The 18,947-nt window shown below is 40.5% G+C and overlaps 1 protein-coding gene across 2 annotated transcripts; it reads right to left on the bottom strand.

Annotated features, from left to right (window-relative positions):
* Positions 1 to 2,920: 2,920 nt before the first annotated feature.
* mapk9 (mitogen-activated protein kinase 9) lies at positions 2,921 to 18,499 on the bottom strand. Of its 2 annotated transcripts, none has more exons than XM_022189519.2 (12): positions 18,263 to 18,499; positions 13,191 to 13,337; positions 10,501 to 10,630; positions 10,050 to 10,108; positions 9,619 to 9,757; positions 8,986 to 9,151; positions 8,234 to 8,305; positions 5,272 to 5,454; positions 4,732 to 4,856; positions 4,571 to 4,634; positions 3,336 to 3,407; positions 2,921 to 3,131 (listed from the first exon to the last, which is right to left on the bottom strand). In XM_022189519.2, exons 2-12 carry the CDS (start codon positions 13,304 to 13,306, stop codon positions 2,995 to 2,997), a joined length of 1,263 nt encoding a protein of 420 aa, XP_022045211.1. In that variant the 5' UTR covers positions 13,307 to 13,337; positions 18,263 to 18,499; the 3' UTR covers positions 2,921 to 2,994. The 2 variants fall into 2 exon arrangements, with proteins under 2 accessions (XP_022045211.1, XP_022045210.1); XM_022189518.2 differs by lacking the exon at positions 8,234 to 8,305 and adding an exon at positions 6,620 to 6,691 and having other exon boundaries at positions 18,263 to 18,497.
* Between the last annotated feature and the right edge of the window lie 448 nt (positions 18,500 to 18,947).

Genomic DNA, 18,947 nt, shown 5'->3' with positions numbered 1-18,947 from the left:
TATAGGCTTACAAGGCAAAAAACACAACATTTCTCAAACAGGCTTTCAGAACCAAGAACATCAAGGTACTGTAAGTAAAAGAACGGACCTGAACAGATTTCTCTTTATAACAAGAACTACTGTATCTTGTAGGCGCAACGCCTTCATGCATGGTAAACACCATTCTTGTGTTTTTACTGCCTTTACATGTGTTCTACATGTCTGATTTCATGATAAATTTCGTATCTTTTCCAGCTCTAATGGAATGGTTTAGAAAAGGAGCAGCCCATACTTTCATTTGTCAATGAAATGTTTTGACAAGATGTTTTGTTTTCATGGGCTTCACTGTGGTTGTGTGCAACATTTTGCAAGAACACAAAAATAAATACTACATGGATCTTTTTGCCTCTTCCAGATTTACAGGATTAAGATCATTTTTTGATATACACATTGATAGTCAGTACCTTAAGTCAAATAGGGATGATTGCAATATATATAGCTCTACAGATATGCTGAATTTCTGAACAAAAAGCACACCTTGTCTACTTGTAATGAAAGGGTCTACAGTCACGATGACATCTTCACATACAGTACATTATAGGAAATAAAACTGTAACACTGCAACCACAGCTTCCTCTAGCTGTCAGGAGTAAAAGCTTAAAATCCACATCACTCAAGCCAATTAATAATAAAAATAATAATAAAAACACTGTGCAAAAAGCACCACTGTAGAGATCTGCAATACTTTGAGCGTGCTAAAGATTTGATCAAACTTTAAATCCACATTTGATCATCGGCTGAACATCGGACAGTTGATGTGATCAATTTATGGTTAGCTTTTGTTCTTTTGGCATAACATGCATGAGAACAGCTAGCAGCTGTGGTCTAAGTTTAGTGCGTGTCTGCTCTAACTTGATGATGATAACCTCTGGTCTAAGCTTTAGATTTGCTATAAAAAAAACAAATAAAACTTAAAATTCAGGCATACAGAACAAAACCACGATCCCCCTCCTACTCATAACTTGAAAATCAATATGGATGCATACACCACATATACACACGTGGACAAAATTGTTGGTACCCCTCAGTTAAAGAAGGAAAAACCCACAATTCTCACTGAAATCACTTGAAACTCACAAAAGTAACAATAAATAAAAATTTATTGAAAATTAAATAATCAAAATCAGCCATCACTTTTGAATTGTTGATTAACATAATTATTTAAAAAAACAAACTAATGAAACAGGCCTGGACAAAAATGATGGTACCTCTATAAAAGATTGAAAACTATTTGACCAGAGTGACATGATTAACTCAGGTGTGTCATTTAATTGACATCACAGGTATTTCCAAACTCATAATCAGTCAGTCTGCCTATTTAAAGGGAGACAAGTAGTCACCCTGCTGTTTGGTGAAAAGGTGTGTACCACACTGAACATGGACAACAGAAAGCGAAGGAGAGAATTGTCCCAGGACATCCGAAAAAAAATGATAGACAAACATCTTAAAGGTAAAGGCTATAAGACCATCTCTAAACAGCTTGAAGTTCCTGTGACAACAGTGGCTCATATTATTCAGAAGTTCAAGACCCACGGGACAGTAGCCAACCTCCCTGGACGTGGCCGCAAGAGGAAAATTGATGACAAATTGAAGAGACGGATCGTTGGAATTGTATCCAAAGAGCCCAGAGCAACCTCCAAAGAAATTAAAGGTGAACTCCAAGGCCAAGGTACATCAGTGTCAGATCGCACCATTCCTCGTTGTTTGAGCCAAAGTGGACTTCATGGGAGACGACCAAGGAGGACACCACTGCTGAATAAAACTCATAAAAAAGCCAGACTGGAATTTGCAAAAATGCATGTTGACAAGCCACAAAGCTTCTGGGAGAATGTCCTTTGGACAGATGAGACCAAACTGGAGCTTTTTGGTAAGGCACATCAACTCTATGTTCATAGACTCAAAAACCAAGCATACGAAGAAAAGAACACTGTCCCTACGGTGAAACATGGAGGAGGCTCAGTAATGTTTTGGGGCTGCTTTGCTGCATCTGGCACAGGGTGTCTTGAAAGTGTGCAAGGTACGATGAAATCTGAAGACTATCAAGGCATTCTGGAGAGAAATGTGCTGCATAGTGTCAGAAAGCTTGGTCTCAGTCGCAGGTCATGGGTCTTCCAACAGGACAACCATCCAAAACACACAGCCAAAAACACCCAAGAATGGCTGAGAGAAAAGCGTTGGACTATTCTAAAGTGGCCTTCTATGAGCCCAGATCTGAATCCCATTGAACATATGTGGAAGGAGCTGAAACATGCCATTTGGAGAAGACACCCATCAAACCTGAGACAACTGGAGCTGTTTGCTCATGAGGAGTGGGCCAAAATACCTGTTGACAGCTGCAGAACGCTCATTGACAAATACAGAAATCGTTTAATTGCAGTGATTGCCTCAAAAGGTTGTGCAACAAAATATTAAGTTATGGGTACCATCATTTTTGTCCAGCCCTATTTCATTAGTTTGTTTTTTAAAATAATTATGTTAATCAACAATTCAAAAGTGATGGCTGATTTTGATTATTTAATTTTCAATAAATTTTTATTTATTGTTACTTTTGTGAGTTTCAAGTGATTTCAGTGAGAATTGTGGGTTTTTCCTTCTTTAACTGAGGGGTACCAACAATTTTGTCCACGTGTGTACATGATCAAGTTAAACATCCACCAAGGAAAAAGACACAACAGAGAGCATAGATATCTTTGACCTATAGGCAGCAGTCCAAAACAAAAATTGAAGACGAAGAGGATCAACAAGACCCACCCACGTGGAAAGAAAATAGAAAAATAGACCTGTATATTGAGGTTAGAGAGGAAATAAGAAAACACATGACCAGAAAAGGGGAAATAAATTCAAAATTTGGGGGATGATGGGGCTACAAAATAAAAGGAAGATGAGGGTTTATTGAAATTCAGATATTGTAAATGGGAGAGGCCACAGACAGACACAAGTTGTGGTAGGTTGTGCTCACTGACTCTCATCCAGTGGTCCTGTCAGTGTGTCAATGCTGCTGCTGTCTGTGTCTGAGGCCAACGTATGCTCTGTGGACATGGACGAGATGTCATTGGCTGAGGAGGACTGGGAGGCTGAGCCGGAGACCACATCTGATAGGAGACCACGGAGAGAACCATGAGATAAAACGTTTAGGTGGTTCTGCAACTATCATCAATAGCTAAAGTAGCTAGACTGCGTTTCTGCTAAGTTTTTACTGTAACAGATGTGACCACAATGGCATATAGCAGGACTCCTGTCTATGCTTGATCCTGACTATACAGCGGATATCGAATAAAGATGGTGCATGCATTTACCTGAGCAGTCTTCTTTCATTAAACCATTCTTGTTCCTTTCCTCCCAGTCAATCACCTCTTCATAAATAAGTTCTGTGAAGAAACAGAAAATCTTGGATGTTTATACTGGGTTTATACTCAGAATGTAGGCTTAAGGAACAGAATGGGGAACCTGTAGCTCAGTAGATAATAATTACCTCCTCGGTTCAGCCATCAGCTCTTGGAAATATCATCAGCTGTTGATAACTGATCCACAATTTAAGTCAAATCTCATTATCTTGCTTGGGCACTGAGTTTTAGAATGATTTGGCAGGTGAAATGAGGTGTTTTTGCAACATTAAACTTCCGAGAAGCTTTGTACCGGTAAAAAAGAAAGGAGATATTTGTGTGCAGTGTGAATTTCAGCAGCTGGCAGCTCAGCAGTTTTGTGACTTTTAGCAATGGGTGAGTTCACATTAAGTTCAACAATAAGGAGCTTGTTGCATTGTTGACAAATTCATTTCCTTCTCTCTGCCAAAACTGTACCCACGGGGAAAATTATTGAGCTTTTTTGTCTTTCACAAAGTTGTTGAACAGATTTGATGCATGTGAGGTACAAGCAGCTCTATACCTCAGGTACACTCAGGTCCATTCATTAGCTGAACATGTTTTATCCTGAAAATGGTCACAAGGGGGCTGGCGCCAGTCCCAGCTGGCATTGGGTCAGGTACAACCTGGACGAACATCCAGTCTCACAGGGCTAACACAAAGCAACAGACAACCATTCACACTCAAACATGCCACCCATTTAGAATCAGCATTTACCATGTTTGTCTTTGGAAGAAGTCAGAACACTTGGAGAAAACCTACAAAGGTGCAGGGAATACATGCCCTACATGACCAGCAGGTTCAAGCCCAACCCAGAAACCAGAACCCTTCTTGCTGTGAGGAACAGTGCTGGCCACTGAACCACCTTGCTGCCCTCTGTTAGTGTTTAGCACACGGCTGTAGAATTTGATTGTTTCTTCACAGCGTGTCTCGTATGTTGCAAAAGCAACCTACACCAAGTGGCTTAGTTGTCTCTGATACTGCACTACAACCTGATCTTCCATGAGAAAAGCTCCAAAAAAATAAGGTGATTTTTTCATTGTGTACATGTTTCTGCAGAGATATAGAAAAAACTTGATTCAAAGTAAAGATTCTCATAGCATTATTTAAACTGCAGTTGTAAGTTAAAGTGTACTTGTAAATCACTTCCAAAGAGAAGTGTATCCTACCTTTCCACTGCTCGATGGTGTGCTCTCGCTCTTCCAGCTGCTTATCTGAAATCTGGGGAGGAGGCTGAGAAACAAAAGGAAATACAGATAACAAATCAAGGTCATACATTGCTGCTGCACTGATTGAGAGCAACGGTGCCTGAGTGGAGCAGTTCACTCACCGCGTCTGCCTCTGCAGGGTCGTACCACACGTGAATGTAGGGGTGGTTCAGGGCTTCTTCGACGGAGATGCGACATTCAGGATCAATGACCAGCATTTTGGAAAGCAAGTCCCGTGCTTGACCCGCTGTTATGGAAACATAGTGAAGGCAGTGTCACTATGGAAACAAACCTATGACATCATTTCTCTTAAGTGGTCTTCATAAGAACTGATTACTTTCCCTTGTGATGCTATTGGGTAACATCTCTGGCAATGTCAAGATTTGTTCTCTTGTTTCAGGGACTCTAACTCTAAATGCCACAGATTAGGACAGAAAACTCTTTTGACTTGCATGGTCAAACTAGTTGCCTAAGGCGTTTTCAGCTTTTACGTCCCTGTACTTTTGTTTGAAAATGTCATGTTACATAAGTATACTGCAGATAATACCTCAGTTCTACTAACAGCCTAACCTCATGTCTGCATTCAAATAAAACTAAAAACAATGCATAAAATCTAACATTTAAAGTCAAGTTAAACAGGCGTAGTTAAACAAAGTTCTTACTCTTCAGCTTATCGTGTTCTGAGTCAGAAGGAAATGCCCAGTCTGGGAAAAGATCAGCAAAGCTGACACCAGGATACTGTGGTTTATTCATCACATAGTTCCTCACAGTCTCCATCAGTCGGTTCATGAACTCCAGACTCGGTGTGCCGAGAACCTCTATCACCTTATTCCACTGGTCGATGTCTAGACAACACTTAGTTATGGAAAAAAATCTCAGGTGCATTATGGGCGCATAAGCAAGTAAGAGGAACACATAAAAATTCACAGAATCAAGTGACAGGTACATGAAATCGCTGCACTCATGTGACATGTATCAAAAATCTAAAATGTTCAGTGTGGAAAATAGCAAAACAAAACTGAGTCTATATTCATGCCAGCAGCTTTGTGAGGCCATTAGATGCAAAGGTGCTAAATGCTAGAGTCAGCATGGTAACATGCTGACAATGACATGCTAATGTTAAGCAGGTAAAATAAATACCAAGATCCACATCAATCTCACATGCTAATATCTCCTAACAAGCACAAAACACAGAATTTGATGGGAAAATTATTTTGTAGATAATGGGTCTTAAAGAAAAACATACCTGATCTGTAAGTGGTGCTAGATGATGACTGAATTTCATGTCAATGTATGTAATAGCTGCTTGGACATTTTCCCAAACACTACAGTTGTCAACCACATGGTGGCACTAGACAAAAAGTCAAGGGATCAGCAAAGTCAGTAATGTTCAATACATCATGTCTGTGCCAATCCATCAAGCGGATGTTGAGATATTTCAGTCTAGACCAATGTAGCGGCCCGACAAACAAATCAACATTGCAATCCCTTGAACCATTTTAGCATGGCTAAAAATACAGATATATATGGTCTGTTGGCTTAAAATTGCAGGAGGCAATTACTTGCCAGGATGAAAAGCAATCTATCCTCAAATCACACTGTGCCCGGCATTGATTCTCAGCTACTTGGGTGTAAATGCCCCACTGGTGAGGTAGTTGGGGAGTGAAGAGATGACTAAACACATTAGAAATAGAGAAACAGCCAATATAAATGCAAATGATGTGAATCGCTTCAATTTGTTTCCTTCTATCAATTAAAGGATAGGCAGACATCTGAACAACATCCACAGATTAATAGTCATTGAGGAGAACAGGGAACAAACGGAGCTCTCTGTTCAAACAGATGTGGTCTTATTCAACAGAGAATGCTAACAGGGCGAAACAAAAAAAGTCTCAATAGACAGGTGAGGTAGAAGAACCATAAGACAAGAGACTGTGATGGAGGTTTGATGGAGGGTGAAAGAAGAGGGGCAACAAGTGGCACAGAGACAATGAGAGCGGTGAAGGATACGATCGGTGCCCTGGAAGATGACGCTGCCTTTTACCATCTCTCCCATGATACACCCCACTGACCAGATGTCCACTGGGAACAAAGAACACACAAGCAAACACAAAGGCACACACATACACGCACACAGACACGACACACACAATCACACAGAAAAGACATTAAATAAAAATGATCACAGCAACCATATAATACAATTCACACTAAATACACAATAAAACGACAAATGAAAGCTACACAGATGAACAACACTCTCTGTGATTTACATTTAAATGGCAAACATTAAAATGCAAAACACTAGCTCTCTTTATTACGGTCCATCCTCTCGCTGCGCCATGGCCTGATGTTTTCATCATATTCATCTTCTGGCTGGCTGTCTTTTCTCTCGCTGGCTTGGGAACCAGCCGCAGCCTTCCAGGCCTTTCTCCTCTGCTCTGCTTATCAGTTTACACAGCTGTTGCTCTCTCTCTCACTTTTCCCTGTGTGTGATTGTGTATGCTTAGCAGAGCAGGATGCAGTTTGTCTCCCTTTCGCCCTCTAACTTGGCTGCTTGGTGAGAGCGTTTATAAGTGGTGAGCAGCCATTAACTCCTCTCTTTACTCTGTTTCAGTTTCACTGTAGCTGAAAGTCTGCTGCGCTCCATACTGTAGGTCAGCTCTACATAGACATTACACGAGTCATAAATGTAAACTGTGATGTTTTGTTGTTCCTGAACTACCTTGTAGTCAAGCTAGTTCAGGAAATGTATTTACTGGAATCTTTTCTGTGGACAAGTAACATCCTGAACTAAGAACCAGGATTTGATGTCAGTGAGGTAACTATAGGCTTAAATCGGTTTTCAGGATTACAATGGTGGTTCATTTTTGACTGGAGTACATCGCTCTGCTAACTTATGCTGCATCCCTAACCTGCTCCAGAACAGGAGCCTGTACTACAAAGCAGGTTCAATACACCCAGGGCATCTTTTTGTTATCTGGTTTCATTTCACCAAACAACTGCAGTTGGGTTAGCAGTCTTGCAAAAGCTGGTTATCAACTTGCTAAGTCAAGCCTGCCCTCAGACCCTAAATAAACAGTGGTGCTACTTGTAGCACATGTTTTAGTTTTAAACCCCTCATATTGGTTTTGATTTCTGGTTTGCTCCTATTGTGAGAAATATGCAGTTCTCTTCCTGTCCATGTTTGCAATTGGGTCATCTGCTGTCAACAGCGCCCTTGTGAGAATAAAGTCATAGCTAGATTAAGAAACACTGGATAGACTGTAGTTGTTAACCAGCTTTGTGAGATTGCTCAACGGTTGTTAGGTTTTTAGTAAAGTCAGATGACTAAAAGATAGCCTGGGTGTCATAGTATGGACCTCAGGTTTCTCAAGCTATGACTCTATCCCAATGACTACAACAGATAAATTGCACCCTCAGATGGCTCTATGTAGCATATATCATTGCCAGTAAAGCTGTTGCTTAATATAAATCAAACTAGTCTTTGTTAATCTTCTTTTCTCTGTGGGATATGCTTTAATGAACTACTCCACAGTTTGTTAAAAGCAGCATCCCAGTGTCTTCTTCCTCTGCTTAGAGAAAGAAGATGATAAGTTAAAGAAGACAAACAAGGAAGGATACAGTCCTTTCCAGGAAAGAGGACTTTGTGAGAGATCATTTCAGCCATTATGCAGCCAACCGACCACAGGTCCACTGCAGCAGAGTAGTGGCAGACATTCAATGGCATTATCAACGACTAATAGAGCCAAACTTGATAATGAGCAAACGAGAGCACAACTAGATCAAAGATTGCACTGTGTGCATCAACAACCCTGGACCATCTACTCTGCTTCGCTCCTTACTCAAATGCTACTGTGTATTGAAAACGGTCAGCTGGCCAAACAACATCATCATAATTCTAATAATATTTAAATGTATGATAAGTTCACATCGATTCTCTTTGTTAAAAGCATACCAGAGTCAACAGTGAACCACACCTTACACATTTTCATGCAGCATTCAACCAGAAAACAAAACTGTAATCAAAAAGTCAATTGTTGACAAATGTTTAAAAAAAAAGTCTCCTCAAAAACATCCATCCATCCTCTATACACCGCTTTATCCTCCTCAAAAACATGAAGATTTCCAAGTAAGAGCATTCATAAGTCTTGAACTGTTAATCATTTCCTTCTTGTAAAACACAACAATACAATTACAACTACAATAAAATGTAGTCATGCAAAACAAATTACTACAGTATAAAGTTCCAGCTGAAAAACAAAGGTGTTGGATGCCGATGTGGTTGTAGCAGCACCACTGCATTCTTGCCAATGTGTCAGAGGTAAAACATTTTTAAAACTACTGTCCTCAGGCTGGTGCTTCCTCGTACTTACCATTCTCTTTATACTTCATGCCAAGAATGACCTCTGGGGCGCGGTAGTACCTGGTCACCACATAAGGGGTCATCATGAAGTTAGTGCAGGCCGTCCGAGCCAGGCCGAAGTCCAAGATCTTCAATGTGCAATCTGACTTCACCACAATGTTACTAGGCTTCAGATCCTAAAAGACATAAAATCTGTAAATCTATAGAAAAATATGGACACAAAACATTGCACTTGGGCGACTGGTGTGTGTAAAAATGAATGAAAGAAGATAAATGAAAGAAGATAAATGAAAGAAGATTAAAGTGAAATCCTGTTCTTCACCAAAGTTACTGATGAAATTTTAGAGTTAATGAATGCTCCTTTGTTTCTGCTAACCTTCCAAAAAAAGCTGATTTTCTTTTAAAGTTTTACCAATATCCGTTTTTCCATGTTAACACATGTAAAGTGCTATATGCTGAGTGTAATATCTAATTAATAATCATTAAGAGTGGTTACACACTTCTGCTCACACTCTTGACATTAAAAGTAGAAATTTACTAAGTAGAAAGTATTAAGTCATTCTTGAAATATTTTTGCAGTGTATGAGATGTTATCTTCTGCCTAACTCCTATAGCCTACAGCACAAATATTATTTGTGTTTACCCTGTGGATGATGCCAGCAGAGTGCAGGTGCCTGATGCCACAAAGGATCTGGTAGAGCAAGTAGGACATCCTCTCATGGTCCAGGTCCATGTGGATCACCTGGCAAAGGCTGGCATCCATCAGCTCCATCACCAGATACCTGAGAGGGGAAGAAGGAACAAAAGAATGAACCGAGGTTGTGTGAGACTATGAGCTACAAGTGCAGGGAAGGTAATAACAGGAAAAACGGTAGTATATAAACAACAAAGGAACAGTGAAAAGGCCAATTAAAGAGCAGAGCATATGAAAGTGTAGCAGCAGAGAAGGCTGACAAGTAAAGAAGTGAATGTTAGTCAAATGAAGGAAAACAAAGAATAAAACGATCTGAATATTTCAGAAAACCAAAGCACAGTTGATTGTTAGAGCCCAAAAAACACTCCACTGCCACTCACAAATCCTGGAATTCCTCCAGGGACTTCTGAGGCGTGAAAACATTGATCAGACGGATGATCTGCAAGCAGAGAGACAGGCCATTAGTCCACTCTGTTACTCTCCCATCTACATCCACTTCTCTGTAGAGAGCTTGCCAACTGAGGGCGGGGATTCTGTTACTATGAGCAAGAAACTTTATCAGTACTGCAGAGCTTACTTTCTCCTCAGGTTAGTAGATTTGAAAAAAAAATGGAACAGATAATTAAAGTGCTTTGGCTACCAGTCATTTTCTCCATCCTCTAACAAAACAATGAACAACACATGACAATATGCAACCCCTTAAATCTGACTATCCAGAATATTTACTGCCTTCCCTAATTTTCTGTCTTTTGCATATCTATACGAGACAAAAACAATAAAGCACATCTTCAAGCAGGTAAGGAGGAATCATGCATTAAATCTACATCTTACATTTTTATGGTTGACACACTTGAGAAGCACCAGCTCCCTGTAAGCACGCTTTGCATGGGTCTGGTTCTGAAATGGCCGACAGAGTTTTTTCACCGCCACTGGTATTCCAAGGACTGTATCTAGAGCAGAGCTGGTTACACAATGCAAAGACAAGACAACAGAGACAAAGGTCATCAAAGAAGAAAACAAATCTATACTGCCTATGCAGTAGGTGAGGTGATAGGGAATTCTTCTGAGTAGTTAACATAAAAAATATTTAGTCTATAGTCCTCCCTGCAGCCACTAGGGGTTGTATCGTTCATCAATCAATATTAAAATTCTTTAAATAGTTGCTTTTATTTAAAGGCCTAAACAGTAGCACAAGCACATTTTATTGTAATGTAGTTGTTAGGCCTTATATGTAATGCTGGAATTTCGGCCTCGGGGAAAAGCTTGGGGAGAGATTGTGGAGCGCCCAAAATAGAAAGGGTTAATCTTGATTCTGACAAGGACAAATCTTGCCTCCACGGTGGTACAGCAGAACGGTTCAGGGGCCTGCCAAAAACATTATCAGGGCCATTAATATACAGCAAATTTCATGGAAATGTGGCCTTTAGCTTTCAAACGTCACCTAAATCATTTCCATTAAATTCTCAGGGACCCGTGAATTTAAACGCTTCATTTCCACTCTTAACAAAAGAGTGCAGAAAACCTGATAAATCCTTTTCAAACATCAGCGTGCATAGCATTGCTCGCTTCTTCAGTCTGTTAAAATGACAGCATGCTGTCATTCAGACATAGAACTTTTAGATTAAAGTGTCTCCTGGCTTATTCAGGCAAAACCACCGCAGTGAAGGAAAGACAAACTGTGTCCATGTGATATTTGTCATTCACACTCGACTGGACATCACATCTCATAAGTGATGGAGCTCAGAACTCAACCTGAAGACGGCTGCTATCGAAGAGATGATTTAACTGCAGCTTATAAACTGTGACTGTGCGTCACAGCTCACCTGTCTGGAGCTAAGAAAAATACGCAGTGTGACATGCTGTTCGATCCTGACCCCGACTGTCTCGTAGTCAAGGAGAATTCATAAATCTAAAGTAATTAATGAAGTTACTGATGCTGTCCGATGCTGCCGATCGTAATAAAACAAACTAAGGGGAATGATTCCTCCAAACAGTTGGAGGTAGCAAACTAAATGTCAGCACCTGCTAATGGACTGTTAAACATGTACCCAATTTGCAATATGTTTGAAATTGTACCGCAAAAAACACGACAACAGGATTTTGCAATTTTGGCATGCAAACTGTGTCTTTTGCGCACTCCGTGATGTTTCTAATCCAATATATATAAAAAAAAACAAGTCTTCCCGAAACCACTTCAACCAGGTGCTCTTGTGTATGCCTACCCAATAATGCAAAGATATGCAGTGCAGATTTGTGCGGTGCTGAAACTGACATGGAAATGTTACACGGTCTGACCCATTACGATTGACGTTGCAGCTTTTAAGGAAAGTAAGAAGGTTGGTTGTGCAAACATGAAGCACGTGTTCACTTGCTGTCAGTTAATTTTTAAATGAACATGCGGAATCTTTGCACTTGATGAAATGACGACATAATTATGGACACGCTGAGTCGTAGCTGTCAATATTTTTGCTTATCAATCAATCAAATTTATTTATAGAGCACTTTACAACAACATAAAAGAAGACCAAAGTGCTTTCCATCAGGATGATGAAACAAAACAATACAATTTGGCTACTACAAGACTATAAACCCATAATGCAGCACAGATGAATCAGTAACATTTAAATAAGGCATTTTGGAACGACATGAAAATATAGTCAAAAGTCAAAGGCAGCAAAGGCACGTCTGAATTAGTGAGTTTTTAGTCTGGACTTGAATAGCGACAGGTCGGTGAGAACATGAAGTTCCAGTGGAAGCGCCTTCCAGAGTGTCAGAGCGGCAACAAGCAAATCAACAATCACCCCACTGCTTGTACCGAGACCTGGGCACGGCCACACACCATGTGAGTGGACGACCGGAGGGCTCTGCTGGGGTGGTGGATGGTTAAAAGCTCAGATAAATATAAAGGAGCAAGGCCATGGAGAGCATTAAAAACAAATGTTAAAATTTTAAACTCAATGCTATGATGAACCGGGAGCCGATGGAGGGCGGAGAGGGTGGAGGTGATATGACTGTGTCTGGATGTGTGGGTTAGACAAACATATAGGGACAAATATATAGCTTAAATTAACAGTGAAAACCGGCTAAAAAAGAATAGATGCATATGTGATTTTGTCAGCGTGGAACGACACAGCTGTAATACTGCTTGTCCAAGCAGGCATTTTGACTAGTCATAGTAGGAAAAGCACAGATGTTAATAACAACATTAACAATGACTCTACTTTCCTAGCAAGCCATGACTGTGTGATATTGATGCCAACATAACAGGATCTCAAACCAAAGACGCTACATCTCTTTAGCAATCAATCACTTGACATTTACACCTGCATTTTTCCTGCCAGAGCAAGTAAAAACGTTGGCTGCAATCACGGCCTGTTATGCCCCGGGGCTAGTGGTGAAAACATTTTTTCGTTAATGCAACAACTGACATGTTTATTTAATTAGGAGGAACTCGGGATATGAACAACACCCTGGGATGGTTGCACAATCTACAAAAAGCCAATAAAAACACATTCTCTCACCAGACGATGCCTTGAGCCCCGGAGCCGATAGCACGGAGCTGCTGGTAGCGTTTGAGTACGGTGAAGGTGGAGTCTCCCACCTGAACGCTGTAGAACTGGCCCTCTGCCTCACTCATCCTGCTAAACAGTCAGGACCACCGGCACTGTCTGCAGGGGTCAGCAGCACACAGAGAGAAAAAAACGCACAGATAAACACCCGAGCAACATGACTGAGTTAATAGCATTCATTTGGTTTGACACAAAGTCTTCGGCAAAAAGGTAAACAAGTCCTAAGACTGCATTGGTGAAATAGGGTTATTACTACACTGTAAAAAGCTAATAGTCCAGTCTGAAGCTAGTCAATTCATCATCGCTTTTATGTCAAGTTTCTGCATCGGACAGCAGTAACAGTGGGCTAGAGCTGAAGTGTTTTGGTGTGTGTGCGCATCGTGGAGAAAAGAGGAGGCTGACAGCTTGGAGTTCCTGAGGCTCTCACTGCCATCTCTAAACTCAGGCTGACACACTCGTGCTCTGTAAACACATACATAACACACACACTCACGCAGGCAGCATTTGCCTTGAACCAATTCATTATTTTTGGATCTACATCCAGCTTCACAACAAGTGCGCGCACAGCCATCAGCAGCGGATGAGCACATCTACATGTTAACAACACACACGACAGGTTTGTGTGTTTATGACAATATGGCAGCGTTAGCATTGATTCTTTCAGCAGGAAGTGGAGGGGTATTATTCTTGGCCATCATTTGCGCGAGTGTGTGTGTGTGTGTGTGGGCGAGGACACACAATCGTGTAGCTATGCAACAGCGAGCAGTCACGGCTGTTTGTCATTCCTTCAGAAAACAGCCATGAGTTAAATGGAGTCTGATTTTTTTTAGCCTTTTCTGTTTGACAGGACACAATGACTCACTGGTTTTCATGGTCAGACAGACAAAGTGCTGCACAGAAAGAAGCAGCAGGGGAGAGGTTGTGATCGAATGGAGCCAGAAAACACCTCAAGCTGCTTCAATTGTACAGTTACTCAGTCTCAGCATTGACATTGTGACAGCATGTGTGAGCAAAGAGCTACGTCAGTAAGTCAAGGTGGAGCAGCTCTCAGTGACTGACTTAGCTGCAGTTGCTTTTAGTTTAAAATGACTCTTTAAAAAAAAAAAAAAGGGAAAATGTTATTCCAGTAATTACTTGCTGCACATAATAGTATAAGGTTTATGGATTTTCTCCCATATTACAACAAAATGGAGGCAGTCTATTATTATTTTAAATAAAGAACCTGATTTTGGAATTTTGATTTCTTCAGAAAATAATGGCTTTTTTGTACCACAGATGACTGTACATAGCGAATGATGATCATGACAATTAGCGACAAGAGAAACAAAACACGAAGATTGCAAGTTATAGCTTGCCATGGTAAGTAGAGTTGCAACATAAAAATATCAATACATGTAATCTTTAAAGCACTGATATATCAGCATGGGACTAGATAAAATTAAAAAATATAGATGTTAAATGGGACTCCAACACTAAAGCCTGATGGTAAAATTAGTCCTAAATATCTATGAGCTTTGAAGTAATTAACATTTTATTTAGACAGTTTTATCTCTTTTTTTTACAATAAATATTTTTAGGAATTTTCACCATAACCAGCTAAATACGGAAATTAGGAGCTGTTCCTGTATCGTCAAAATGTTTAAATAGTAGCTGTTTGTTTTCTAATTAACAGTTCATTTTTCTCTCAACAGTTATCTCCCTTCTTGTCCCATGCATCTTGTTGAAGTACTTCCCACCTAGTGTCTTCATTATTTTGCCCTAGTCTGTTTGTCATCTGAGTTTTTCTATTACCTATGCTGCTTTGTTTCTAAATTGTTATTTTATAGGCCTGTGTTTTTAATCTCTCTCGAATACACCACCTTTTCTCTTTTCGGCTTTGCTGCGTAAATGCACGAACACTCAAAAAAAATGCCTTAAAATTTAGGAGGTGTGGGTCTGCATCTGCACCATTAGTCAGATGAAAAATGGATTCTTCTCATCTCTAGCTACTTTCTTCCTGTGCCTCCCTGGCTGGTTCTCCTCCCTCTCACATGCACATCCAGCTGGCTCTCTTACCATACCCAAAGGGAGAGTTAGAGCTGCAGAGACCTTTACTTTTTCGTGCTCCTCTCACTCTTTCCATATTCCTTGGATTTGTCTTCATTCTTTTATAGTTCTGACATTCCCTCACTCTTCTGACCTTTTCTGGTTTTCTTCAATCCTCCCTGTGGCCTCCTAAAAGACATCCCCGCTGAGGGAATGAATGGTCCTGACAGATATATTTTTGATGAATGCTGTGATTATGACAAGCAAGCCGGGCTTTGCTTGATTATGTAACCATTTAAAACGCAGGTGCAGGAGAAGCAGCATGCTAATGCAAGCATGCTCAATTAGAATAAGACCAAAGTTTCCTTGACATCTAGGCACCGCAGATTCTAGGCCACTGATTTGACACAGCACATGAACACGTTGTGCAAGAAATACCCTTCCCACTGAAAAAAATACTGGTTCTGCAATTTTAGCAAGGAAGCTGCACTGATAGCAGTGGCATTTTGATATTTTGCTCCAGTCGTTTTTCTCCTCAAATGTCCACTGTTGTTGATTCACAACACACACATCAAGCTAAAGAATGCGATGAAGGGGCCATTAATCATAACAGAAACCCATTTCTGCTACAGCAGGCACAGCCCATGTACAATCCTTCACTAGCTGCCAAGCTAGTCAAAACTACACTCTAAATATATAGTAGATTCAGCACAGTTATACAGACACTGACTGGGAATAACTAAAGTGCGTTTAAAAAAAAAAAACTACACAAACCTGCAACCTCAGTTCAGAAAGCAAGACAGACACACGAGTAGGCACAGAGGAATTTGTTCATATTCAAAGGGAATTCAATTAGTGAAGATTAAAGTTAATTTGCCCAAGGGGGAAGCTTGGCTCATGCAGGTACATTACAAGCAGGATAGATCAAAGGGTAAGTGGATATGAAGAAGAAATGAAAAAAAAACTGCTTATCAAACATAAAATTAATCATTTTGTTACCATAACATTACCAATCATCAGTGAAGGCAGCATCATGTTACAGTTAGGTCCGTAAATGTGAATAAAATTCTAATAATACTTTAACAAACACTAGAAAACAATTGTGGCTTGAAAACTGAATCATATACATGTAACAATAATATATAATAACAGTAATAATAATAATGTAATAGCGGTGATTACAACTTTGGCTTTAACAATTAGCTAATAGATCAGTCCAAATATAAAGTTAGAATTAAACTGCCTAATTAACCATGAGTTTAGAGAGAGGGCTGTGATTACTCACAAATATTATTAAAGCTACAGGCAAGAGCTCTGTTACTGCAAAGACAACCTGTCAGTAACAAATAACTGTTGATTGAATAGTTTATGTAGTTGTTTTCCATTTGAAAGTACTAATACTGATCCACTTTCATTTATATTTGGCTAAAGAGAAAATTTAATCCTTACTCAGAAGGATATATTGATGTGTTATTTTAAAGCAGAAATGATAAAAAAACCAATTTTTTTTTTTTTTTACATAATATTCAATTCAAGTTAGTTTTAGTTATAAAACAGCTATACTTCCTCTCTCAGACAGATCTGGAGCAAGTCAGGGTCAGCGTATTGCTCAAGGACTCTGACACATGTGGACAGAGGGAGCCTGGGATTGAACCACCGACCCAGCAATGAAGGACTGACCCATTTTCAGGCAACATGTGCCATCAGTCAAACATTAAACAGCTGAAAACTGACACCGAGAAGAGACTGAATCGACTGACAACAGAGCAGGTACAGATTTAAATGTTAAAATGATTTAGTAATAAGTAATTGAAGACATTCTGCTTAATTCTTTGTAACTCGGATTCATTTGTCAGAGAAGATACAGGCTTGACTCATCTCTTAGTCCATAATTACATAAGGATATGCTTTTGTACATTTTACTGCTAAAGGAGATGAGGAGAGAAGTGACCTTCACACAAGCATCACCATCCTCAACCCAAGGCTCATCGTGGCTACTGTCCAGTTCTGTCCAGTCCAGCCTTGGGGTCTGACGTGGCTCTCAGTTGGGAGCTGGATGGGAGTCAGTGAGCTGGCTATGATATCAGATTAGCATGGCCTGAAGACTCAGTATCTCATCCTGATGTAGCAGTTACAAAACACAGCAGGGGCGGGTAAAACTGTATCTAGGCGGCTACTGCACCACAGACATAGATTGTAAGACCAGTATCTTGAAAAAGATGAAAAAAAGCAAAGATATGTTAATAAGGGAGGGAAAGATGGCAGGAACACATGTGTTGCATGTTTCTTAAAATACACCAAAGCCAGAAACACTCCTGGCATACTTTCATCCCACTGCACTGTTGCCCAACACAAACTATGCCAGTCTGTTTATGCTTAGACATGCTTCAAACTGTACACATGACAGATTAATCCAGAGTACACATGGTGCCTGATTCGTTGATAAGCTAAACTTGGCTCTAACATGACGAATAGGGGTGAAAAATAGCACCAGCTTTCATCACATCTGCACCTGTGGTAGTTGTGGTTCAGGTTTGACAACCTGAGCAGACCGGGCCTGCGGAAATGTCATTCATTTGAGGTAAATGTACATCAGCGTAGCTCTGGTGGGAAGCTACGAATACTGACAACCTTTGTGTGATAACAGAGGAGCATTTTTTAAAATAATGTCCACACAAAGCACGCCTGCTCTAAGTACGCGCAGACACAAACACGGAGGTATGAAGTCACCCGTGTATGACACACCGTGGCCGCAGCACCGCTGGAACTCGGCGCCTCCAACAGTCACAAATCACCGTTTGACGGCGCCAAAGTTACACCAACACAAACGCAGGTTGAATTCGCCTCACGTTTGACGAGGTATGAAGTTATCGGGGCCTACGCTGCCGGTCTTTGTCGGTTCTGTCGGCAGCAATGCGGTAGTTGGGCCGCCGGGGCTGAACTGAAGAGGAGGTCTGACGGACCAACGGACGGCAGGAGGCGGCAGCTGCAGCACTTACCTTCTCCCTTCGCCGCTCCCAGGGCACTCCCATGCATCGAAAACACAGATGAAACGCTCTCCGCCGTCTTTCAGGCCACAAACCGAGAATCGGGACAACCGGGGAAAGTTTAGGAGAACGACCGAGCCGGCTGTCACGACTGATAAGCCCTCCTCTAGTTCCTAGCTAACTCCAGCGGCAGGCAGCGCGGAGGGACGGGCGGTACGGAGGAAGAGGACGCCACAACAAGCCGAGAGCGAGCCCTGCCATGACGTCATCACGCATGGTTTACGTAGGCGCAAAGTTTTTTCTCAAGCAAGACTTTGCGAAGTTTTAAAAAAAAAAAAAATTATTAAATAGAAAAAAAGATTTGTGAAAGATCATATTTAGATAATAACAAGAATGACACTTATCTTGAAAGTAGTTTCAGATTTTATGAGGAAATAATAAGATATGTTAAAATTAGAAAAGAGAGTTTTGAATAAAAAATGTCAAAAATAATTACAAATAAATAAATAAATAAAACCATCTGTGTTCACTCATATTTGCTCTGGAAGTCATCGAATATTTTCAGTTCCTTAAAAGCTATCTCAAGATACTTTGCATGTTTCCATTTGACTGTTTTAAAGCCCTTAGATGCATATCCACAAAGTTCCTTTATAAAACATAAAAATACATCACTTTGTAGAAGTATATCTACCTGCGA

The sequence above is a fragment of the Acanthochromis polyacanthus genome, chromosome 10 (assembly GCF_021347895.1).
Source record: "Acanthochromis polyacanthus isolate Apoly-LR-REF ecotype Palm Island chromosome 10, KAUST_Apoly_ChrSc, whole genome shotgun sequence".
NCBI classification, from domain to species: Eukaryota; Metazoa; Chordata; class Actinopteri; family Pomacentridae; genus Acanthochromis; species Acanthochromis polyacanthus.
This window is presented reverse-complemented; position numbering and strand designations above follow the sequence as displayed.